This window comes from Leptodactylus fuscus, chromosome 5, assembly GCF_031893055.1.
Source record: "Leptodactylus fuscus isolate aLepFus1 chromosome 5, aLepFus1.hap2, whole genome shotgun sequence".
NCBI lineage: Eukaryota > Metazoa > Chordata > Amphibia > Anura > Leptodactylidae > Leptodactylus > Leptodactylus fuscus.
This window is the reverse complement of record NC_134269.1, coordinates 203,100,990-203,126,981: the sequence shown is the minus strand read 5'-3', so window position 1 is coordinate 203,126,981 and position 25,992 is coordinate 203,100,990. Positions and strand designations below refer to the sequence as shown.

Sequence of the window (25,992 nt, the reverse complement as noted above, 5' to 3'; positions counted from 1 at the left end):
GAGACCCTTGACAGTGAAAGATTTAATACTGTGTAGCAGTTGGAAGGGAACATTATATTGTAGGGGCATATAATGTATGGGTGACTGTAGGAGGATTATACTGTGTGGGGGCACATGGAAAATGAATGAGGGTGGGTGGAGTCAACGTAAAACTGGATGGAGCTTAATTGTAAAATATTCTGTATTACTGTGAAATTTGTGACCACGTGTTGTGAGGCCTTATCATGATAGGAGGAGTCAGCTTGTTATACATCAGTGTAGAGGTTTATTAGTATCTTGAGGGAAAACACAGAAACAGGGAAAATGTCCAAAATAACAGAAATATCAGTCAATCTCTTAATAGCTTACATCTTCAGATAAGTTGAGTTTCTTCATCTGGATATCTTGTAGTTTCTGATTGGTTCATGCTTGTCATCTGGTTGATAGACTTGGGCAGGTCACGACGTCCTTCATGAATGACCACCTGCCAGGACCACCCACCCTGGTCTTCCCAAAGAGAACCCAGACATGTGTATGTCTTACTCATTTATATTCATGAGAGGGGGTGTTACCTTACATCTTGTTGCTATGTAAGGAGATTTCTAAAATGGTGTACTCTAATTGCACCCATGTTCCCAGAATATAGAAGTGCGATGTCAGGAGAGTTTAACCCTTTGTGTGCTAGAGAATATTGCTGGGAATCTGTTCCTTTTGGAATAGAAATACTAATTTGGCAATAAACCTCGCATCATGACAGTAGTATTATTAACTGAGTCATGCATGATGTTAAGGGGGCTGTGCCTAGAGGGCAGCATACAGAGGCACTGTTCCCCTAATTACATCCTGGAGAATAGATTTGCATATTTTTTACCCAGAATCCCTAGCGGAGCAGGAATGACTTGTAAGTCTCCGTACTGCCTATGTAGGCACACACTCTCCCTAATGTGTACGATTATCCCCTGACCATGTTCTATAGTCTCTCACTCTGCCAAATTAGCATCCCTGCGCTATGCTGAGGAGGTCCAAATGACCGAAACAGCGCTGTCCATAGCTGGGAATCTGTTCCTTTTGGAATAGAAATACTAATTTGGCAATAAACCTCGCATTATGACAGTAGGCTTTTTAACTGAGTCATGCATGATGTTAAGGGGGCTGTTCTCCTAATTACATCCTGGAGAATAGATTTGCATATTTTTAACTAGAGAATATTGTAAATTTCATAATATTTAACATAAATAGGTCGCCGCGTGCATAATGCGCCGCACCTTTTGTCCCTCTTTCTGTTCTTTGAAAGTTGGGAGGTATGTTTATAGTCAGTGGGAAACCTTCTGGATCTTCAGACATGGCTGTTTTAGGCCGGGGCCCCATGTCGCAGAAATAACCGTGGAGGTAAACAGTGACTGTACAGGGAATCCTAGGGAATCCCATCCATACAGTGCGGGAAAATACAAGCTGCGGACATGCCGGTGCAGTTTTTGAAATCGCAGTATGTCAATTATATTTAAGGAAACGCCGGCGGTTTCCCTATAGGTATAATGGAAACAGAAAGCAATGAGGTCTGTTTAGTTCATTACTGCCTGATCTCCATATGCGACTGAACTCTGCCTGCCCTGACCTCTCCTTTATCTGACAATTCCTTTCTACTGAATTGTGTGCAATTTATAAGACCTTGCTTTTCTGTGCTTCCTTTGGTAATGGAGTGACTCCTTATGGGGTTAAAGATGAAGAGCCCTTACTCCATTAGACCCTGCCCCATGGTTCAGCTCTAAGTTAAATGTATTGGTGGCCTAATGGATCCACACATCCAGCTGCAGGGTAGAGTCGGAGACGTGACCTCAGAGTCGAGGACAATTTTGGGTTGAGTCTACTCTGGCTTCAAAATAAAATGAATAATTATTTTTTAATGAATCATATAATGATTAATAGAGTATAATTAATTTTGTCACAGATTTATTTTCTTAGGAATTCAGTCAGTAACCTTTTAATGAATTGGAGGAGATTTACCGATTCTGGCTGACCCTGGCTGTCAGCCATTTACGAAAGAGTCTGAGTCGGACCAGGAGTCAGAGTTTGGAGTCAGACTGTGTTAAACAAGAGGAATCGGAGTCAATGGTTTGGCCTACAGACTCCACAGCCCTGTTCCAGTGGCCATATTGATGCATTTCTCGGTTTTCAGAGGTAAACTCTCTTTATATAGTCGCAGACACAGGTTGGTGAGTGGCGCTGACAGATATTTATTGTGCGGTGTACTGTAGTGACAGGTTTATTAGTTTTACATGAGCAATAGTATGTAAAGCCTCATCTTGTATTATTATTGTTTCTTAATACAATAACCGATTTCTCGTCAGCTTTTTCTTTATGCCGCAGGTCTTTCATTTTTTCTTTCCAGTGATATTTTTGCATATCCAGTTCATTCCATCCTGAAAACATAAGAAAACGGTTTTAGTTTATTGCATACAATATTAATTGGTAAAGACTGCTTTATGTCGGGGGTCCCACGTGGCATAAAGACTGTGGTTTGGCTATGGCGTGGCATTTTACAGTCACTGTATAGTGGAGGAAATCCCATCCCCACGCTACAGGAAAATACGCGCAACAAACACGCTGCGATTTCCAAAACCTAAGCCAAAATATGCAAAAAGCTGCGTTTTGCAACGTGGGGCCTTAGCCTTACACAAGGTTTAGGATGAGGTTTTTGTTAGATGTGGATTTGGCAAGGTTTTTCAACCTCCCATTGACATCTGTCGAAACAGCGAAGCCGATTCCTCACCAACATTTGACAGGTCACTTCTGAAGAAAAAAACTAATCTTATACACGAATGGCTCAGTTTCTTATGAAAATGAATGAGAGACTTCTTGCCAAATTTTTGAAAGAGTTTTACGACAATTTTTCCGTGTGGATTTTGTTGTGGAACCTCTCCAAATGCTTGGGGAATAATAATGCGTGAACATACCCCAAGTACTGATGGCAGTGGATTTGACGTGGATAGAAGTCACATATGTCTGTATTAAAGTTTATCGGAATCAAGTAAACAGTCAAGTGTATTTTTTCACCAGTTTACCTTGTCAAGGACCCCAGACATCACGGGGAAGTATATGAACGTTACACTGTGCAATAAATTAAGCACAATGTTGGCTTTCAAGTGGTGTATAAAATTGTATGTGCCCTGACTATAAGACTTGTATCATCATTGTATTAAAACGTATGTTAAATGGCCAAAAATAAAAAGTTGATAAAGGTGTCCATAGTCTTTAACTCCGATACATACATAACAAACACCAGCATACAAGTCATCGCTGCAGTTTCGGAAATGAGTACCTTACCTGGATCCCTTCTCCTGAGAGTGCGGAACAGGCTTGGATCTGCCACGTCCGGTCTCGGTAGGTGTGCAGGTTCAGTCCAGCAGCAATATCCGAGGCAGGAGCAGCAGTCAGTAAGTCTTGTTTGTTGGCAAACACCAGGAGAGGGACTCCGAGTAGACTGTCCTCTTCTATCAGTTCTGCCAGCTCCTAAAGGCAAGGTGAAGTTCATATTATAATATTCTCACTCACCATATATAAACTTAATCTCATCTGCTTGTGAGTGCTTGTATTCTACATTACGTCAGAGCAGTCTGAATATTCAGTAACAACGCAAGTACTTTACAAGGTGTAATCTTTCATTATTTCAATTCTGCAGGCTTCGGAGCTGAAATCACCCAGAACTCCTTACTGATCCTATAGCTGTTTTTTTTAAATACCTTGATCTCTATGTAAATGAACGGCCATGTGTTTGCTTTTGTGGTTTCCATTCATTAAATGCATCTGTTAAATAGATGAAAAATTGTGATGCGGTGTGAATGGAACGTCAGCTGCTTCTCCGCTGAATTGCCCAGTGTATTTACTGTATATACGAGTATAAGCCGACCCGAATATAAGCCGAGGCCCCTAATTTTACCACAAAAAACTGGGAAAACTTACTGACTCGAGTATAAGCCGAGGGGGGGAAATGCAGCAGCTACTGGAAAATTTCAAAAATTAAAATGGTCGGAGTTTTTGGGTGCAGTAGATGCTGGAGAAGGGGAGGGGGTGTTTTGGTTGTCTGTCTGCCCCTTCCCTGAGCTTGAGAACTGTTTTTTCTTCCCCCACTTGGAATTCAGCCTGGCTGACTATAGGGGATCTGCAGTGCTCCTATTAACCCCTTCCTGACAGAACAGGAGCACTGCAGATCCCCTATATTCAGTAGACCGGGTACTGTCAGACACAGGGATACCTAATGTGTATGTGTGTCACAGTCATTTTCTACTTTTATATGTATTCTAGGGAAAGGAGGGATTTACAACTTTTATTTATTTATTTAAAAAAAAAAAAATTTTTGCACTATTTTATGGGAGATTCTATACATTAATATTGTAGCTGGTCATAGACACCCCCAACCCCCCCCCCCCCCTAGAAAATAATTTTAAAAAATTATTTATTTATTTTTTTGCTGACTCGAGTATAAGCCAAGGGGGAATTTTTCAGCACAAAATCTGGGCTGAAAAATTCGGCTTATACCCGAGTATATACGGTACCTTGTCAGTAGCTGCCCCTATTACAGAGATATCAGTGTTGTTAGCAGCGCCACATCTCCCATGAGGCGACCTGAAGCGACCGCTTCAGGCGGCGCTATGCCAGGGCCCCGGGGAGAGCGGCATTTTTGCTTACCTAAGCCAGTCCAGGACAAGCTGTCCTGGACTGGCTTAGCACCGAGCGGTGGATTTGGGAGGCCACTGGAGCAGCGCTGCTCCAGCAGCCTCCCCTCACGCTCATGCAGAGAGTAGGTCCTCTCCGTGCCTGCTCTCTGCCTGCGAATGGCGCTTCACCCCGCCCCCTTCGCTTCGGCTCGCCCCCTTCGCTCCACCACGCCCCCTCTGCTCCGCCACACCCCCTCCGCCCCCTCCGCCCCCTCCTCCGGGGAAGGGGGGGGGGCTTTCTGTCGTTCGCCTCGGGCGGCGAAAGGGGTAGGTTGTTAGGTTAGGCCATTGTTAGAGATAATCCTCCATTTTGTATCTGTCACCCACTTTGTATTCTAATATATTATAATATTATATATATATATATATATATATATATATATATATATATATATTGTACATATATATATATAATATACAATTATATATGCTACAAGGTGAGGTCACTGAGTGTGTAAGGCTGTAGACATGGACATGTCTATAAGCTGCTCACTCTTATCTGGAAGGCCTCATTGTGAGTGGACGCATCTGTGCCCTTTGTATTATTCTTATCTTTTTCTGTCAATTAAACCTATACCTATTAATCTTATATGTCTACACTCTTTCCCAGGAAAGCACTACAAGAATTGAACGAGAACAGAACTCATCTGATTGGCACGCAGAGCTGTGTGTGCAAGATGATTATTCTTCAGATCTGAATAATATAAATCAAATTTGGAACTCTACAACATTCAGGGAACCCCTTGTTGTCCCTAACACCATCAATATTACCCAACTGTCAAGTGGGTGGACTTTACTACCCAGCGTCATTGCTCGGCATTGAAGAACACTCCCTATACAGTAGAAAACTGTCAAGTGGGCATTCTCCACAATACAGGGATGAGGCTAGGCAGATTTTGTGAATGTAGCTGCTCTGTTTGGTATAATAGGACAGACATATCATGGTAATAATTGGAGATGAAAGATTAAAAACAGCTCTCTATTGTCCATATTAAACTTTAATGTAATAATGGATTCCGATATTTCTGACCCCAGTGAATGCTTACCTGCCCCGTTTCCTCAAATCGTTTCTTATCTGCGCTGTCAACCACATATATCTGCAAGAACACAAATAACAGTATTATTCCATACGCTGTGTTATTACTACCCATGCCCAGCTCCTGGGATGAGACCTTACGCGAATCATAGATCAGCTGCTGCTTCCTTTTTCTATCCATGGGCCATATGTGACAGCCATGTTGACTGACGGAAAAGGTGCCATGGATTTCCCACTTGTAGATCCAAGTGCTCCATATCTTGTCTACTGTTCCTGTTACTATATTGGCTCTGACCATAGACTTGTTTTGAATCATTCTTCTGGATCATTCTTTGGATTTGTTGCCTGCTTCTTGTGGTTCCATTTCTGGCATTTACTCCTTGTTTGTATACTACTGGCTGCAATTATATTATATACAACCCTTTTCTACGCTCCTGACTTTTCTATAGATTCTTCACTACACCGCGTACACCAGCAATCGCTGAATATTCTGTGAGTTCCAAATTTTGTCTTTTTTTTTCTCAAACAAAAATGTGCAATTTTTGCTGATTTGAGACACTTTAGAAGAGTTGACATGATGATGGTTGGGGCTTAATGGAGGGAATGTGGTGTCAAGTCTATCTGACATCTTTGGCACGCGGTGTGATCGTAGTGCTTGGAATGAAATGCCACAATGGGAAGGGGGTCAAATGTCAAACCATTTACACTGTTTAGGTTCATCTTGTGGGCAATATGCAAATCTGTTTCCCAGGATCTAATTAGGAAAACAGTGCCTCTGTTAGGACAGCTCCCTTAACATCATGCACAACTTTTTCAATAAGCCTAATAGCATGATGAAGGGTTATTGCCAAACCAGTATATCCATTCCAAAAGGAACAGAATCTCAGTTGTGAACAGCGCTGTTTCCATCTGGTTGGATCTCATCAGCACAGCGTAGGGATACTGGTTTGGCAGATTATGGGGATAACGTCCATACTTAGGGAGAGACCACCTTTTCAGGTGTGTGGAGACTTATATAACCATAGTTGCTCCACTACAAGGGAACATGGGAAGAATATGCAAATCTGTCTCCCAAGATGTAAACAGGGACACAGTGCCTCTCACTTCTACCAAATCAGTTCTCTCTAGGCTGCGCTGATGAAGTCCAACCAGACAGAAACGGTGCCGTCCGTAGCTGAGAAATTGATTTGGTTATAGTTCCGCATTATGCAGTAAAGACTTCTGGGAAAGTCGGGCATGATGTTCAGGGTGCTTCCCATAGAGGAAGGCATAACGGAGGCACTGCCTCCCTATTTACATCTTGGGAGACAGATTTGCATATTCTTCCCATGGTTTGGTAGAGTGAGAGACTTTAAACCAGGGTCAGGGGATAACACTCTTGAGGAGTGGGCATCTTTGCAGGCGTATGGAGACTTACAAAGCAATTTTCACTCTGCTAGGGGATTATGGGGAATATGCTAATCTGTTTCCCAGGATGTAATTAGGAAAACTTCATTTTAGGCAGTTATCTCACCAGTAGATCCGTGTTTCCAAGGTATTTCTTCCAGTGGGCACGAATTGTTCTTTGACCTCCAATGTCCCAGACTGATAACTTCAGACCATGTGATTGTACACTTTTGATATTGAAACCCTAAACAATAAAGACATAATAAAATATAGAATAAACTAGTATAATGTACTAGTAAGAGCTAATATTTTCATTCTAATATTTCAGGCATCAATGATTTGTCATAGATTTTCAGTGTAGATTCTGCGATAGAAAATTTCAACAATTTACAGTATAGATATATAGATTCATGTTTAGTAAGCCCAGTTCAGGTTTCCGTTTGGGAAATCTGTTTTGGGATCCCCCGAATGGAAACCTAATCCGCATAAAAAGGCGGTTAGCTTAGGAAACCGGCTGACCCCATAGACTATAATAGGGTCCGTGTGGTTTCCGCACATCCATAGACTGTAATAGGGTCCGCACAAGAAAAGTGTTTCTTGCAGGTCTTTTCTCTCTCCGCATTTCTTATGTGGAGAGAGGAATGGAATGGCCCAAATGCAGATGTGAATCGGGCCTAAGACAGATAGAACTTTTTTTTTTTTAGCCCTTTCCTGCTATTATAATTTTTCAATTTTCATTTTTGACTCCCCGAATTCCAAGCCCCATAAATTTTTTACTTTTCTATTCACAGACCATAGAGCCACAGGCTAAATGTTTGCCGGACAAATTGTAATTGTTAATGGTACCATTGAATATTTTGCACAAAGTACTGGAAAGCTGGAAAAAATTGGAAAAAATTGCGTTTGTGAAACTTTCTTATGGGCTTTGCTTTTATGGTGTTCACTAGAGATGAGCGAACAGTAAAATGGTCGATATTCGATATTCGTTTTGAGTAGCCCCTCAATATTTGACTACTTGAATCGAATATCGAATCGTATTATACTCTATGGGGGGAAAATGCTCGTTTCAGGGGTAGGCAACATTTGATCAAATAGAACTTACCAAGTCCACGAGTGAGGGTCGGGCTGGATTCTCCAAGAAGTCTTCTCCGCGCAGGGTCCCGAGCTGGAAGACGCCGCGGGGACGCTGCGCGGAGAAGACTTCTAAAGGTAGGAGAAGAACCAGCGTTGATTGGCCGACTGTATAGCATTCGGCCAATCAACGCTGGTTCTGCATCGAATTTTTCCATTTGAATAGCGAGTAGTATTCGATCGAGTACGAGTATTTCGAATACCTACTCGATCGAATACTACTCGCTCATCTCTAGTGTTCACCATACGGTGCATCCAACAAGACATGCCACCTGTACTGTATAGGTAGTTATGATTGTGGGGTTATATTTCTATAGTTTTATTTACGTTTTAACCCCTTAAAAAAATTCAAAACTTTACAAAAGAAAAATTCTTGGAGTTGCCATAATCTTTTTTAGATTTCCACGCATAAGGCATATATTTTGTAAGGCTAGACGCACTTTTTACCGTTCTAGGTAATGTCTATTGCTTTGATTGCTTTTTATACAAATATTTATGGGAGTCGAAACAGTGAAAAAATGGAGATGTGCACGTGTTTTACTTTAATGAAGTACTTTTATGTGTTCTAGGGTAAGGATGGTTATATGAGTAATACGGCTTACAATAAAAGTCAATGGGAGACAAGCCTGAGAGCCTTCAGTAGGTTCCTGGCTGTCATATGAATGGATCGCTGCCCCCAGATCTCGTTCTGGGGACTGACAATGTATCCCAAATGCCAACGCCCATTAGTCACCGGGAAATCATGCCTCAGTCAGCTTTGACTGAGGTGCCCAGGGGGTTAATGTATGTGATCATTGGGGGAACTGATAGCGGGCATTGCTGCCGGGTCTCCACTACATAACACCTGACATCCGCCATACTATTATCCTTGTCCTTGTAGCTTTATGAAGTTATATGTTCTATATTTTGTATGAATTTGGTACAGGCAGCCATAGCAAACATCACCAACAGACATGCAGCCATGTTATACATCAACTAGATAAGGACAGCAATGTCATACATCACCTAAGGACATGCAGCCGTGTAATAACACAGCAAAGGATATGCAGCAATATTGTACTGTACATCACCTACAGATGGACAGCCATGTCATTCATCACTTTGTTGAATGCAAGTTCACTGTTATGAAATTGTCACAGGAGCAATTTTCCAAAAATTTAAAAATGGCAGATACCAGAGAACAGTAAAACAAGCCACCTAAATCTCACACAGATTTGGGAAGATATACATTTGGCTCGCTTTAGGTTCTTTTTACTATCTCTATGTGAAGCAAAAGTCACAAGGCAGGTCCAAGGAATAAACGTGTCCAACCTATCAATCCGAGTTACCCATCAAAACCAAAATTAGTAAACAAGAGTAAACAAGCCAAGGTCAAGAGTACAGTAATCCAACAGATATGATCAGAGTACAGGAGCCTGGAGCCACAATAAACTAACAGCAGGCACATGGGGAGTTCCGAACAGACCTTAAATATCCCTCCTCAGCTGCTGATTGGCTCAGCGTCTCAGCACTCTGATTAACTGCAGAAAGCTTCACATGTCTACATGACAACCTTAATGGGTTTGCCCAGGCTAATCTTCGAATCTAACAGGGGCAGTGAAAAAAAAATTCATACTCACCTTTCCACACTGCTCCAGTGCCTCTCAGCACAGATCGGTCTTCTCAGTCCTCTATTGACATGTGGCGGAAGTCCCAGCCATATATGACCTCTGAGGCCAATCAGTGGCCTCAGCAAAGGGCTTGAGATGTCACTACCTGTGACATCATGAGTCTTTTCCTGAGGCCACCGATTGGCCTCAGCGGTCACGTAAAGAGGAAGGAAAGAGACCTGTGAGAAGCCACCAGATCACAAGGAGTGTCCCGGTTGTCGATTTCCAAAACCGTTGCAGTTTTGGATATAGCAGAATGTCAGTTATACCTACGGAAACATTGTGGTTTCCCTATAAGTGTATTTGAAGAAGAAAGTCCGTAGAGGAAACTTTGGCGAATTTTCTGTGAAAAGCGCTGTAGGCACCGTGATGTGTCGCCGCTGCTATTTTTCCAACAACGCTTTATTACTGTGAGACACTATGTGGGGCTTTAGCCTAAAGCACTTCCAATTCCAATTAGGCCATGAACATACCTGTGTTGGAGTGATATTGCTGATTTCCTCCAAAGCAAGTCGGGTCAAGATGGTTGTTTTTCCCGCATTGTCCAATCCTAATAAAACTATTCTAACCGCATTTTCTTCCAGAGTTTCTACTTTCCTTAATTCTTCTGCCAATGACAGCAAACCCTAGAAACACAGACCAAAAGATGAACAATAAGCAGTGGCGTAACTAAAGTCTTGTAATCTTATGTCCGGGGCCCCCTACCTCATCCCTACAGTGAATTCTTGATAGTGATGGTTACGGGGGATAAGGAGTTTAATGACCCTTAGTGTGGTTCGGGTAATCTGTGGGTCTCCTTGGTTTATGGGTCGGAAGGAAGCTGCAATCTCAATACTGATGCCAGTGCTTATGGGCCCCCCTAAGGCTCCTGGGCCCTGGTGTGACTGCACACCCTCAAGTGACGCCCCTGACAATAAGTGTTATTGGTTTACCCTTTGTTTGTCTTATAGGTTTTTGTCTGGCTTTGCATGTGAACACAGAGAATGTGTCTCCTACATTGTATGTTGATGTAGGGTTATATTGGGCATGCTCAGTGATCCGTGCAGAGGTCATTGTGCGGGGAGGGGAAGAAGCCGTCTCCATTATTTACTGTCATTGGTGGATTTAGTTATCTGCGTATACCCCTGTCTCTGAAGTGAATACCGCCTGTTATGTTAATGAAATGACTGCTCAGAAGTGATCTCTACAGTACAGGAAGAGTCTGTCTATTGTGACAGCTCAGTCTGCTATCTGTAATATTTCAGAATTATCCTACAACATCAATGCCATGGAAAATCTAATATTACCAACAAGCGACCAAATATTAAAAAAGACGTAACACAAAGATGTAGTATATTAGATAGGTAATTTTAGGGCTATTCATTCCCTTTTATTAGAAAATCCAACTGCATGGCCAAACCCAATGGGGGGAATCCATCATTCCCTCTATGCCAGTTATGTGGCCTTTTCTTGCCCCAAATGTGCGCCACAAGCCCTGATTTCACTTTGCGGGTAGAGTGGGGTGGAGGTTGGGGCAGTTTTCTGGCTTTAGTTAGAATGGAAATCTACACCAGTTCTGCACTGTTCTCCTAATTACATCCTGGAGAATAGATTTGCATATTTTTTACCCAGAATCCCTAGCGGAGCAGGAATGACTTGTAAGTCTCCGTACTGCCTATGTAGGCACACACTCTCCCTGATGTGTACGATTATCCCCTGACCCTGGTCTATAGTCTCTCACTCTGCCAAATCAGTATCCCTGCACTATGCTGAGGAGGCCCAATAGGCCGAAACAGCGCTGTCCATAGCTAGGAATCTGTTCCTTTTGGAATAGAAATACTAATTTGGCAATTCAATCCGCATCATGATAGTAGGCTTGTTAACTGAGTCATGCATGATGTTAAGGATGCTGCCCTCTAGAGGGCGGCGTACAGTGTGCACTGTTCTCCTAATTACATCCTGGAGAATAGATTTGCATATTTTTTACACAGTTCCTTCCTGGTAATACACAATAGTACAAGGAGCAAACTATAGAAATATCGCCCCCTAGAGGATCCTTGTGAAAGCCACAACTTTTTTTATTTTCCCGATGGTGTAGTAATATAGTTTTCGGTCCACAATTTTGGGATACATCTAGCTTTTTTTTTATTAACTTTTATTTATAGGGAGAAGAATTTTTTTAAAAAAATGAATTTTCACCACCACTTTTTGAGCTTAAAGCATTGCTTAGGAATAATCTATTGCCTTTATTGTTCGGGTCAGTGTGATAATGGCGATGAAATTTTTGTATTGTTTTGTGTTGCCACATTCTAAGATCGATGAATTTTTATTTGCTGATGAAGCTATATATCATTTTTGTAGCTGTAGTTGTAATTGGTCATTACATTACATTACATTATGGTGCTGGTTATTATGGCGGCGATACCTGTTATATGTATTCGTTTTTGGTCCTACTAGAGGTCTCGGCCATGTGACTGCGCGATCACTTATATAACGCGCTGTAATACTTATACATTGCAGTGAGTTTAACATTGACTGGCATCCGATCAGGTATACAAATATAGCAGACCTGGGGTCTTAGTCTCCGATTGCAATAAAACTTAGCAGTCGGCCATGATGTTGCAGGGACATCAGTGGGGGAGACACTTAGTCTGTCTAAATCCTAAATCGGTGTAGTCACTATTGGTTGTATTTAAGGGGTGAAATGTCCAGGGTTAGAGCCATCTCCAATGCCAGTGTGTTATAACTTACATCATCTGTTGATGGCGAATGCTAAGCTGTCTCCTGTCCAGTTTCCACCGGGTTTAGGACGGAAATCCCAGGGCTGACAGCGGCGGTAGCGTGATCGCCCCCTTATTTTCCATCTTTACTGCTCACTTAGAAATACGATGTAAGCAATGCCACAACAAAATACCCCCTGGATTATTGTCATGCGCGTTATTGCATACTAGTAATTCCTAAGCAAGTGTTCTCCAAATCTCCAATATGCCAGATAAATCCTATCTAGTTGCATATTAGCTCACTTCGTACATATCTAGCCTATAAACAAAACCGTTTCCCTGTCTTCTGTTACATTTATGGTAACCCACTTCATGATATTTGGGAATAATTTTATTAATTCTGGAATAAAATTTACTATTACATGGTAAAATGCAATATATTCCCCATTAGAGCACAGCTATTGAGGGATATGCCGGATAACGTGGATTTATACTAGGTTGCATCTGCCACGTTCCAAACAGTTCTGACAGCTGGTGATTTCTAAATGTATAATCCCGAATTAGGGATTAGCACACAGAGTGGCCTGTTCTTCCTCTCTCTTGTATTATGTACATTTTTACTAGATTAGGACCGCAATCGATCAATAACAATAACCAATTGATACGTAGGCATACAATGGAAGACCTAGGATGAAACATGTAATAAACCGGTGTTTATTCCGCCGCTAGATTTCTAGGCCTTCTATTCACCAGCCCATGCACTTACCTTTTGTACTTCACCCATAATGCAACATTATTTGCAGAGAGCGATGCGGTGAAGAAGGTGTTTGAGCTCTGAAAGTCTTCTCTGTTCACAGTTGTCAGATCCTTTTCCTGATATGGTCGGAGCGGTGGACAGCACACGTCGGGTGGGAGGGCCGCAATGGGATTAAGAAGCTGTTTTTGTCTCAGCATTAAATAATTACCTGTGTAATCCCTCGGCCATCTGCTAGCACTTCAGCGTTGGTTAGACATGAACAATACTAAGCCTCGGAGGCCATACCTGATGTGTAGGCCCAGATCACCTGCTGACTGCTAGGGCTCAAATATTATAATATAGATGAGATTTGCTCCTTTATTCTCAGGATATAGAAGACTTGTCCAGTATTGAAGATAGTTCATTGTCGGTCAGTAATATATACATACTCTAGGTAAAGGATAAATCCAATTTTAACACCAACTCGGTTCACGTGTGAAAGAAAACTCGCTTGTTGTCCCAACTTATCATTTAGAACATGTCGTCTTCTCCCATTTTATATACGGTACATCTACTGGTTGTTGTTTATTTCCTTACCAGACATGCAGAGCCATTTTATTCTTCCTACACCAGGGCTAGACCACCCTCTGCACTCCAGCTGTTGTAAAACTACAACTCCCAGCATGCACACTTGCTCTTGCAACTCCTGTGTAAGTGAATGGGGCATGCTGGGAGTTGTAGTTTCACCTCAGCTAGAGTGCCGAGGCTTGTCCTCTGCCCTATAGACATTTTACTCCATTGCTTATCTAGTTTTTATTATGAATGAACGTTATGCAAAATTCTAAATTTTGGGGTTATTGCAACCTGGCACCTAACTCATGTTACGTGACGGCAGCCATATTGTATGTTCATCTGTGATGAATAGCAAAAGTTTAGGTTTTGTTAGAAACCAGTTCATTCATCTCTAGTACCAGTATTTTACAGGTGATGATTAGATGTATGAACATTTATACGCAGTGGTGTAACTAAAGTCTTGTGGGCCCTGGTGCAATCTTTTGTCCGGGCCCCCTACCTCATCCCTACAGAGAATTCTTGATAGTGATGGTTATGGGGGCTGAGGAGTTTAATCCACCTTAGTGTGGTTCGGGTAATCTGTGGGTCTCCTTGGCTTATGGGCAGATGGAAGCTGCAATCTCAATACTGATGCCAGTGTTTATGGGCCCCCTAAGGCTCCTGGGACCGGTGTAACCGCACCCATGTTTTTTTTTATAAACTCGTTTTATTGAAGAAGGTGTAACAAGTTAAACAATACAATCAGGAGAATACATATACAGAGCAAAAATAATGGAATAGTAAAAAAGGGTACCAAACAAATAAACAGAGATTCGCCACATCGCCATCCCAACCCACGCCCGACCATATCACACACATGGGAAGACAAGAACAAAACACCTTGGCGTCAGTAGTCACACAGAGATCCAACTCGAAAGGATCACAGCTCCATTCAACAAATCACCCACTCAGAACTCAAAGGAGCCTAGAGCTGAGCGCATCAAGGGGGCGGAGTACTGGGTAAGAGGAGAATCGCACCACGCTCCCCAAACCTTGAGGAGTTTCTGGGGGCAGCCCCTACCTTTATATATGATCTGATTGAACGGGAGGATGGAAATAACCAACTTCTGCCATTGGGACACAGACGGGGATCGCAAGGCCATCCACCGCAAGGCGATGGCCTTTCTGGCGTAGAATAAACATTCCCTAAGAAAAATTCAGGTATGGTGCTGCCACATCTCCTCGTCCAGTACACCGAACAAACAAACTTCGGGAGAACTGCACCCATGTTTATACAAATGGTAGTTCCTTTTCACAACTTTATATAATTAACCTCACTTATCAGCCGACAAAGAAGCAAGTGCTTGTTCTTCTACTGATTCCATCTCAAGTGGGCATCAGAGTCATCCTATGTCAGCGGCCCGTACCTTCATGTAAACAGGGAATGTGCTGCTGACAAACGCATACCGAGACAACCATGTAAATAATCACTGGTCCTCATATAGTACAATGATGTCACAAGTAGCCAACACTTTACATTGAACATGATAGAGTCATATAAAATAACCATATCCATAATTCCCGCTGGGAGGTCTGATACCGATCACTACCAGCATGACATCATGTTGTTTTTGTCAGCTGGTACCAGGTCAATCCTTTGACAAAGAAGATGATCTAATCCGGACAATTGTCACCCTTGAGCAGGCGATAAGAGCGCCAAAACTAGAGATACAGATCATAAGCCGTCATTATAATAATGAAAAGAACCTATTTATGAACGAGAATAAAATGAAATATCAGATGACTGATCTGACAAAGTGAATTTCAGCACAATGGACAGCTCAGTGCTCTAAAATCCAAGTACCAAAAATTATTTTTTTTTTTGTAGATTGTGAGCCCCACATAGAGCTCACAATGTACATTTTTTCCTATCAGTATGTCTTTGGAATATGGGATGGAAATCCATGCAAACACTGGGAGAACATACAAACTCCTTGCAGATGGTTTGTTGCCCTTGGCGGGATTTGAACACCAGGACTCCAGTGGTGCAAGGCTGCAGTGCTAACCACTGAGCCACTGTGTGGCCCCTGCAAAAATTATTTCACCGGGGAAATCTAATACACAAATTAATCTCACCGAATTAATGGCAAATGTAAAATCTTTCTAATACTTTATTGGTAAGCATTAGAGATGAGCGAACAGTAAAATGTTCAAGGTTCGATATTCGTTTCGAGTAGCCCCTCAATATTCGACTACTCGAATCGAATATCGAATCCTATTATAATCTATGGGGGAAAAATGCTCGTTTCAGGGGTAGGCAACGTTCGATCAAATTATACTTACCAAGTCCACGAGTGAGGGTCGGGCTGGATCCTCCGAGAATTCTCCGTGCAGCGTCTACGCGGCATCTTCTGGCTCTTCATTCACTCTGCCAGGCATCGGGCCTGGGCAGAGCCAACTGCACATGCCCACACTACAAGCGGACACTACAAGCGGGCATGTGCAGTCGGCTCTGCCCAGGCCCGATGCCTGGCAGAGTGAATTCAGAGCCGGAAGACGCCGCGGGGAAGCTGCACGGAGAAGACTTCTAAACGCAGGAGAAGAACCAGCGTTGATTGGCCGACTGTATAGCATTCGGCCAATCAATGCTGGTTCTGCATCGAACTTTTACATTCGAATAGCGAGTGGTACTCGATCGAGTACGAGTATTTCGAATACCATAGTATTCAATCGAATACCTACTCGATCGAGTACTACTTGCTCATCTCTAGTAAGCATTAAAATATTTATGAGATCCCAAGTATAAAATCATATGAAAATAACTTGCGTAACCTTGTATTACTTCCCTAATAAACCAGGTAAGACTATTGAACAGGATGCCAGTGTTAGCACGGTATGATCGACCAGTGTGTTATCATCTCATTGGTTCCGATATACAGTATATTAGTTCCAAAATGGTCTTCTCCCAAAAATAACCTGATGTATTCCGGTATCTGGTGACTAACATTGTCATATGTCTAATGGTTTAGGTGTCATATACCAATGTGTTCATCAGGAAGCCAAGTTATCTGTATATGAGAAATCACTACATAAGAAAATACTCCTTTTATGTCAGGCACAGGGCAAAATGAAGAAAGGTAAGTTTACATAGATGGGAAGACTTACGGGCTAAAGGGAACAATGTCTAAAGGGCTCTGGGAACAACTCAATAAACGTTCAGTCTGAAGCATGACAGAGTTTGGGCAGGTAGGATTTCTAGTGGTGAATGTGATATATAAAATATAGATAATTGATTTCCTCTTAAAGTACTACAACAACTTCAATAGGATCTTGTCAATACCTTGGAGACGATTTTTGTGTCTGTGGCTCTTTCTTGAGCGTATTCAGCAAAGTGAACTTCAGCAGGAGAAACAAGACCTCCAGGAAGATCTGGACACATGGTGAACTAAAGTATAGAAAAGGTTCTAGTAAAGGGAAGGAATGAATGGAGTGGTGGTCGGACAGCAAGTACACCCCTTTGGGAATGCTTGAGATAGCCAAAGTACAGCGTGGATGGGATAATTTACTTTAATGGGAAAACCCTTTCAAGAATGGGAGTCTCTATTCTAGTAGAGCAGAAAAAATGTATGCCGAAGAGCTGAACATGACCATAGCCGAAAAGGCGTGAAGGAAAATGAAAGTTTATCTATACACATCAAATATTTATCTCCAAATTTACTTAAAGATATTATATAAAGCTTGAGGAGGGTAACACCAGACTCTTTCATGAGCGGCAGTAGAACACAGCCTTTCGTAGAGGAAGCATGGCCGATGGGCCTGGTGTAGGCATTTTGCCAGTTCAGTGTTATTCAATGGATGTTCAGCACTCAGTCACAGCTTTAAAAGTTCAACCAAAGACTGGAGAGCTTTGTGGCTAAGGTCAGTGATAAGCATTATGGGATTACTAAGGTTACGGAGACTTTGCTGTGGCAGGAACAAGAAGTCAGGAGCAGAAGGAACTCTCCTTGCACAAAACTGATAGATACTAGAGGAGTAGTATTTAACCTTTTCAGACCCCTGACTTGTTCCACTGTTGTGAAGTGTCATAGTGAGGAGACCCGGAGAATCTGCTGCCAAGGAACACTTCCAAAATGGAGATATTCTAAAATTAACCCTTAGTATACAGTGTCCTGACTGCAGTGCACCTTACACACTGGCTTGTAGAACGGGTTAATCTGGCCAGAAGCTCAAGAGCCTCTTGTAACATACAATCATTATTAATATTAATAAATACGGACCATGCTTGTATAACCCAAAAACTGAGGCGTTTCACAGTCCCTGCAAAGGCGAAATTCCATTGTATTGAAAGCCACAGTGGTAAAACCATCAGCAAGACTATGAGCCATAGCATAAGCACAGTTTGTACAGAGTTTAATGTGTTGTCATTGGATTCTTTGGGCAACATCTGGGATTCCATTTCTACAATTCTCCACGATTACGTTTTACTATTGTATGGATTGTTAGTCTTGTGGTAAGCCTTCCACAGTCGCACCGTCCTGTCCCATGACACTGAAGCATACTGGAAGACAGAGATATTATGGATTAATATGTTTCCTCTTGCTCATGGCTTATTCTTGTACCGAGGCATTTATCACCATTACCTGCTTCATCTCAGGAATATGCGTTATGGCGCGGATCAGATCTGTGTGTCCGACATTGCACTGGACCTGAAGGAGAGTGTCTGGATCGTAGACCCTTGGAAACAGAATATTGTAAATGTCCAGAAATCAGAACAACTGAGCAAATAACTAATAAACACAATGGAGCATGTTCTGTATAGGGAAGTTGCTGTCTTTATAGGTCGCTCTCATTTTGAATATCAAAGGGCAGAAAAAGTCCATGTAAGACCGGGGCCTCACGTGGTGTAGTTTGACAGTGTTGAAACACAGTGGAAAAAATTGCGGCGTTTTACGGTGCTGAAAGGTATATTCCCATCCATACATTGCAGAAAAGTATGTGCAGCAGACACGCGGTGATTTCCAAAACCGTTGCGGTTTTGGAAATAGACACCTGTCAATTACACCTATGGAAACGGGTGTGTTAATGTTATATAATCTGATGTATTAATGTGACTATTACTATTTTTATTAGTTGGTACAGTATGTATATTTGTATTCTTCAAGAGTTAAGTTACCTTATAGTGTCATGGACCCCGGCGACAATGCACCCATTTATTTGATCAATACAAATGCACATGATCACTCCCTTGGTGTGCAGGATCCTCTCGCACTGTGCACCTTCTTCAGTCTGCAGAGGACAGAGATACAGATAAGCTACACATTCTCATGTAAATGCAAAACTTAAAGTCCATTAACTCCTTCCCATTCAGCGCTGTACTATTGCATCCCACTAATACTCAGTAAGTATTGTGGTAAAGCAGGCGACGTTTCGCAAACAATAAGCCATCGTGTGAACTCAAAAATGGCTCTTGGAACGGGGTGAGGAAAAATGGAAATGCAAAACGAAAATTAACTGTGGCATAAAGGGGTTAAACGTAATAAGAAATGTAAAGTTTAGAAAAAATCCCTTTCCCAGTGCTCTCTTTGAGCCATATGACACAGCAATAAGTTAGGGGTATTTACAGGGTTTCCTACCCATATTCGAATCGTTCCGTCTTCAGAGCCTGAGATCCACTTGTCCGTCAGATTATGCCAAATAACTGTGGTGACTTCTGCCTCGTGCCCTCTCAGAGTATTTACAAGGGTCATCTCAGAACTCACAGCTCCAAAATGGCGGATATAAATATTTCCATCACTAGAAGAATAGGCGAACTCCTTCCTAGAATGTATCAGACAAAATAAATTGAAAGTCTTTACGTCTAAAGGTAAAATCACATGGCAAATTTTTTTGTGGCCGGACCCGCCGTGCAAAATGCGCCATGGAAATCTTAAAGATATCAGCAGAAAGAGTTCCTACTCCCATTCACTTTAATGGGAGGTATGGACGAATCCACTTAAAGCTCGGGGAGATTTCATCAGCCAACGGAGAAAGAAACGCGTTCTCAGATTGAAATGAATAGGAGGTGGATATTTGCAGTGGATAAAAATTCCATTGTGTGTCGATAAATAAGCTTACCTCTTTGGACAATAACACATGTCCATTATGACCCCATCACAAGCGGTTTCCCTTTGTTCATGCCAATGATCTAATTCTGGTCTGGTAAACGTCTCGGTGAGGGTGCATGTCAGTAAATCCCATACACATATTCTTCGGTCCCATCCACCGCTCAGCTACTGGAAAAAGGAAGTTACACTGTCTGTTCACAGTGCATTTACATATGCAACGTATGATATTTTTAGGGCATGTCCACATTTCCTTCTAAGCTTTAAGTTACCTACCGCAATTGCCTTGTGACATTTACATACTACTAATAAAGCTAGACTGAAAACGTGTCCCAGGAAACTGTGCGACATTAAGGGCTCGTTCACAAGGGGGGCGGATTTTGGCACCGAGAGTGACGCGGGGAGCCACGTCACTCTTGGGTCAAAACCCACCTGCCAAGGGGGCCACATGGTGGCTCAGTGGTTAGCACTGCAGCCTTGCAGCACCAGTGTCCTGGTGTTCAAATCCCACCAAGGGCAAAAAACCATCTGCGAGGAGTTTGTATGTTCTCACCGTGTTTGCATGGAATTCCATCCCATATTCCAAAGACATACTGATAGGGGGAAAAAAGAAAAAGTACATTGTGAGCTCTAAGTGGGGCTTGCAATTTACATTAAAAAAAAAAAAAAAAAAAAACTCAAATGCATGGGCCGACTCCAGAGGTTGCTGCCGCTGCTCACCGAGCCGCGGAATCCGCCTGAAGAAAGGGCAGCCCACTTCTTTTTTCCACTAGCGGCAACATGCCGTTAGCGGAAAAAATAACACTAGTGGTCTCCATAGACCATCATTGTATGGAGGCGGATTTTGAGGCAAAATCTGCTGTCAAAATCCACATCCTTGTCCCCATGTGAACTAGCCCTTAGGCTTAGGCCAAATGTAGTGAAATGCAGCATAAAAAATGCTGCAGAAAAAGAAGTTAGGTTTGGGTAAAGTTTCCCCCCAATCTGAATGGTTTGTTGGTGTTCCTGGGAGTAAAGTTGAAAATCTCAGGATTAATGCTGTGAAGACCAAGGAGATGGTGGTGGACTTTAGTAAACGGAGAAGTGCTCCGACCCTGGTGGAGATCCAAGGAACATGTATTGAGATAGTCAGGACCTATAAGTACCTGGGTGTGCTCCTCAATAATAAGCTGGACTGGGCTGATCACCTGGAGGCGCTGCACAGAAAGGGTCAAAGCAGGCTCTACCTGCTCAGGAGGCTGAGGGCCTTCGGAGTCCAGGGGCCACTTCTTAGGGCCTTCTTCAACTCTGTGGTTGCTTCAGCCATCTTTTTCGGTGTGGCCTGGTGGGGGAGCAGTATATCAACCAGGGACAGAAATAGACTTGACAGGCTGATCAGAAGGGCCAGCTCTGTCCTGGGGAGGCCCCTGGACCCAGTACAGGCGGTTGGTGACAGAAGGATACTGTCTGTGGTGACCTCCATGCGGGAGAACAAATCCCACCCCATGTATGGGACCTTGATGGGACTTGGCAGCACTGTAAGTGACCGTCTGCTTCACCCCAAGTGTTAGAAGGAGCTATCGCAGGTCCTTCCTTCCAACCGCAATCAGGCTGTATAATCTACATCAGACCAAGCGAAGATCACTCCGCACAGAGAAATAAATGATTATGATTATGAAGTCTTCCTTCTTTCTCTTCCGTTCCTTAGCTGCTATGGACTCCTAGTATATCTTCTCTTCTCAGCATATGCGTGTCTACGTCTGTATTATATTACTGTGTATTATCCTGTATCTGTATTACTATGCTGCTGTAACATACTGAAATTTCCCCACTGTGGGACTATTAAAGGATTATCTTATCTTATCTTACTGGCATGGTAGAAATGTACTGAATATTTTCTGTTTGTGGCAGTAGCATAAAGCATACTGTAGATATACCCACCAAATATACAGGGGAGGATCGGTTTTCTCTTCCAACCACGGCCAGGGCTGTCACTGCTTTATAATGACCGGCTAAGACCTTCTTACAGGTGAAACCTGACCCACACAAGAAGAAGTGATTAGAGAATACACAATGTACATAAAAACCACAGAGACAGGTATGTCGCATGCAAGTAAAGGTGGAACAAAACATCTAGGTTATCTAGAAACTAGATAGAAACATGAATCTGTCAAAAAAAAAAGAAGTCAACAGAAAGGTTCCTTGAAATTCTAGATTTGATCTAAAATATGTCTGCCCCTCGTTTATTCCTTCTTACCATGGTTACCAGTTTGGAGGACTCAATAAATCGTACATATGTAATAGTAAACCACCGCACACACAATATTTCCTAAAGTTTCCTGCACCACATTGTCCTCACCTGCCAGATGTCTGCTTAGTAATCCATTAGTTTTTCCTGTGGTTAGGGCGTTATCTATCATTGTAATCTCAGGCAACGTAATTTCATCTTTCTGCATACAAAAGAAACAATATGTTACTGAAAAATGTATGTTCATAAAAAGAGAATATATTGTTATATATTATATCGGTATTATATATGTTATATAGATTAACTTTTATTATAATAATTTTGTCATTTTATATGGGGATTGTCCGTCATTGTAATCTCAGCAAATTTATAATATATTTTATTTTATAATTTCCAAACCCCCTTTTCTTACCTTTTACCATTATTTACCATACCATGGGGTCTTATGATCCTTATACCTCACTGAGGGAACCTTAAATTTATACAAAGGTGCCAAGCAAAGGCCCACGTTGCCTGCAGGTAACAGGCCGGCAGAACCATACAATGATCGAGTAAGATTTGGAAGGATGGGGGGGGTGCTAAATAAAATGATGTAATGTACCTTCATAAGATGCTGTTCATCGTCTAGAGAGAAGGGGTCTTCATGAAATGGACCAGAGACAGAATCATCAAATTCCCACAGGTAAATGTCCCCACTTTCGGTAGCCATGACCAATAGATCCATTTCATCAGTGAACAATGACCTAGGAAATTTAGGCAGGTTAGTCTACAGGGCTATCGGTCCGTGTGCCTGGGCAGATCAAAGACTTCTTGTGACTGTCCCATTCCCAAAAACAAAGAACAACTACAAGCAGAAGAGGCATTGGAGGCCATTGGTATGTATTTTTCTTGTTTGTGTTACATTTCAAGCATCCTAGGAGAGCGAACCTACTCTATACGGTATCGCCATTATACTTGTTGAGAGAGCTGGGTCACACATATCGCCAATACTTATCCCATCTATAACATATTGTAGGTATAATATAGCATGGATGAAACTCTTACTTAGTGTATCCACAGGTCTTTATCTTGGTGGTCAGGGTTCTCTGATTATTTAGCATTATGCCCTTTCTCAATACCCCCGCTGTCCCTGGCCGTTGACTCCTGGACTGAGGCCTCTTGCCTTGCTCTGTGATTTGTTTCTGTAGAAGACATCTCAGTCCTCTCCTCTCTGGCCTGGTGTCTTCCATGTTGTAGGACTCTTTGCTATAGGAATTACACATTGTCAGAATACAAGGACATATATTAATATATCTTAGGCAGGTGTGCAAAAAATGCTGTAAGGTAACAATGCTTACAAAAATAGAAGGGTTAATAGTTTATTTCTGTCCATTAACAAAATGCAAAGTGAATGAATTAAAGAGAAATCTAAATCAGATCAATATTGGGTGTGACCGCCCTTTGGAGGAGGAGTCTGGAAGTGATAGTCCGGCCCCCGCAGAGCCCTGATCTGAACATTATCAGGTCTGTTTGGGATTACATGAAGAGACAGAAGGATTGGAGCAAACCTACATCCACAGAAGATCTGTACTTAGTTTTCCAAGATGGCGGGAACAACCTCCCTGCCGTATTCCTTGAAAACTGAGTGTAAGTTTACGTTCAGTACTGTAAGTAGCAGTTTTCTCTCTGCAGATTTCATGAGGAAACCACAGAAACCCCATTATAGTCTATGGCAGAATGAAATATATACATGGAGCTGAATCTATCAGTGCAGACTGTACCTGTACATGAAGGGAGACAGGTCGTTTCTTTTCCATTTATCCACAAAGCCGTTGCTGTCACCAGTGAAAAGTAACAGCAATTGCTTTCCAGCTGGAAAATAAAGAGTTAAAAAAATATTATGAAGAGAGTATTACTTATAGCTAGGTATTTGCATGTTGTCCATTCACTATGGAAGGCAGGAGCCCCGAATCAATGGCGTATTACAATGATCTATTACAATGGGCTATTACAATGGGGGTATTACAGTGGGGTATTACAATGGGGTATTACACTGGAGTATTACAATGGGGTATTACAATGAGCTATTACAGTGGGGTATTACACTGGAGTATTACAATGGGGTATACCTGCATTGATATGCATAAGGCTCTATTCACATTCGAGTCTGCTGTCAGATGTGTATGTTGAAGGATTTCCTGATGCAAGCTATAATATATGCCAATGTAAAGGCACACTAATACTTTTGTTGCCGATAGCCTCCATTTGTAAAAGATTGTATGTTTTTACTGAATCCATGTGTTTGGAATAGTCCGTATATACTGGGCCCTACCCTATATCCACACAACAATGAATATCAGCCATGTGACATCTGTTTTTTTCATGTCTGTTACACTGCAGCATTTAAAGGTCTGTGCAGGACATGGCTGCTTCTTCTCAGGAAGTGACATCATGTCCATTGGTCACACGACCATTCTACGGCTCAGTCCCATTCATTTTATTGGGATAGAGATGTGACATTGCCATGTGACCAACAAATATGATGTCACTTACTGAGAAGAAAACAGCCATGTTTTTGAGTCCTGCAAAACCCCTTTAAATTCCTTGCATGTGAATAGGGGGCTATTCATATGACTGATTTTTTTCCGACGGTCTGTTTCCCTGGACCATTTAAAATTGAAACATGTCCTATTTATGTCTGTTTTCATTGATCCCTCAATAATACACTCAACTGTATGAGGGATCTAAGAGAACGGGTGACCCTTGGGATGAATGTTTTCCCCACCTTGGTTGTGTGAACATAGGCTTAAATGTAGGCGACCTTAAAACTCCTTTTTAGACTTGACACACACATGGCGTTTTGCAGTGTTTTTAGGGACGTTTTCATTGGAGCTTATAATAGCATGTATGTTAGGTTATGGCAAAACACTGAAAGATATAAGCCATAAGAAATGGAGAAGGTGCGTACTTACTGTAGGAGAGACATTCTAGGGGGTGTTTGGCTTGCAGTATAGTGACACAACCCGCACTATGGTACTTCCATACCGTCACCTGGTTCCTTGTTGAGCCTAAACATGGAAATAAATCATTATCATTTCTATCTTTACATGATAAAACACATCTGCGCCCAGCATGGAGTCGCTCACAGGCTGCAGAAACAACTCCTTTATGTGTTTGGAATGGATTTTTTAGTAGAAGAAATTTCTGCAACTGCATATATAGGTACAATGTATATGTGGTATATGTACACTTGTGTTCTGGGACTTTTTCTGCTTCAAGTATCACAAAATTGTACTCGGAAGCTGCGCTTGTATAATATCATGGTATATTCAATGCAAGCCAATACATCTTTCATGCAGTTTGGTGGATTTTTGCAGTGATTTTAAGTAATCATGCAGAATTTGCATTGGATTTCCTCCCATATGAGGGGCATTCACAATACACAATGAACTGTTAAGTGGGGAAAGGGAACCAAATACCCACATCAACAAGTCTGATATTACATAATGGACAACCACTTCTTTTCTTTTTTTAATTTTGGGAAATCTTTCGCAGTATATCTGAAATTTCATTCCCATGCTAGAAGACTCTGAAACAAGCATATAGATTAGGTTGCATTTTACGGAAGGGATGTTTCATCCTTTTTTGCGCTTTTCATATCTAACTCACCGACCACATGACTCGTCTCAGGAAGGCATATCAACTGTTTTATATGGGGACTGTCATCATGGCTTTGGAAGGTATCCACAAAATTGGAAATCTAAGACATAAAAAAGTGGAATGTTACTAGCTTTATTTACGC

The 25,992-nt window shown here is 42.0% G+C and overlaps 1 protein-coding gene across 1 annotated transcript; it reads right to left on the bottom strand.

Annotated features, from left to right (window-relative positions):
• Positions 1–2,179: 2,179 nt before the first annotated feature.
• On the bottom strand, positions 2,180–13,518 carry LOC142203935 (ADP-ribosylation factor-like protein 3). Its single transcript, XM_075275051.1, has 6 exons — positions 13,362–13,518; positions 10,370–10,522; positions 7,244–7,360; positions 5,741–5,791; positions 3,304–3,489; positions 2,180–2,399 (listed from the first exon to the last, which is right to left on the bottom strand). Exons 1-6 carry the CDS (start codon positions 13,377–13,379, stop codon positions 2,352–2,354), a joined length of 573 nt encoding a protein of 190 aa, XP_075131152.1. The 5' UTR covers positions 13,380–13,518; the 3' UTR covers positions 2,180–2,351.
• Between the last annotated feature and the right edge of the window lie 12,474 nt (positions 13,519–25,992).

Excerpts from the sequence above, each read along its gene's own strand:
- LOC142203935 (XM_075275051.1), bottom strand. Across the intron at positions 5,792-7,243 it reads TTGGAAACACGGATCTACTG|ATATATGTGGTTGACAGCGC; the intron begins GTGAGATAACTG and ends GTGTTCTTGCAG. Across the intron at positions 2,400-3,303 it reads TCTCAGGAGAAGGGATCCAG|GATGGAATGAACTGGATATG; the intron begins GTAAGGTACTCA and ends TTATGTTTTCAG.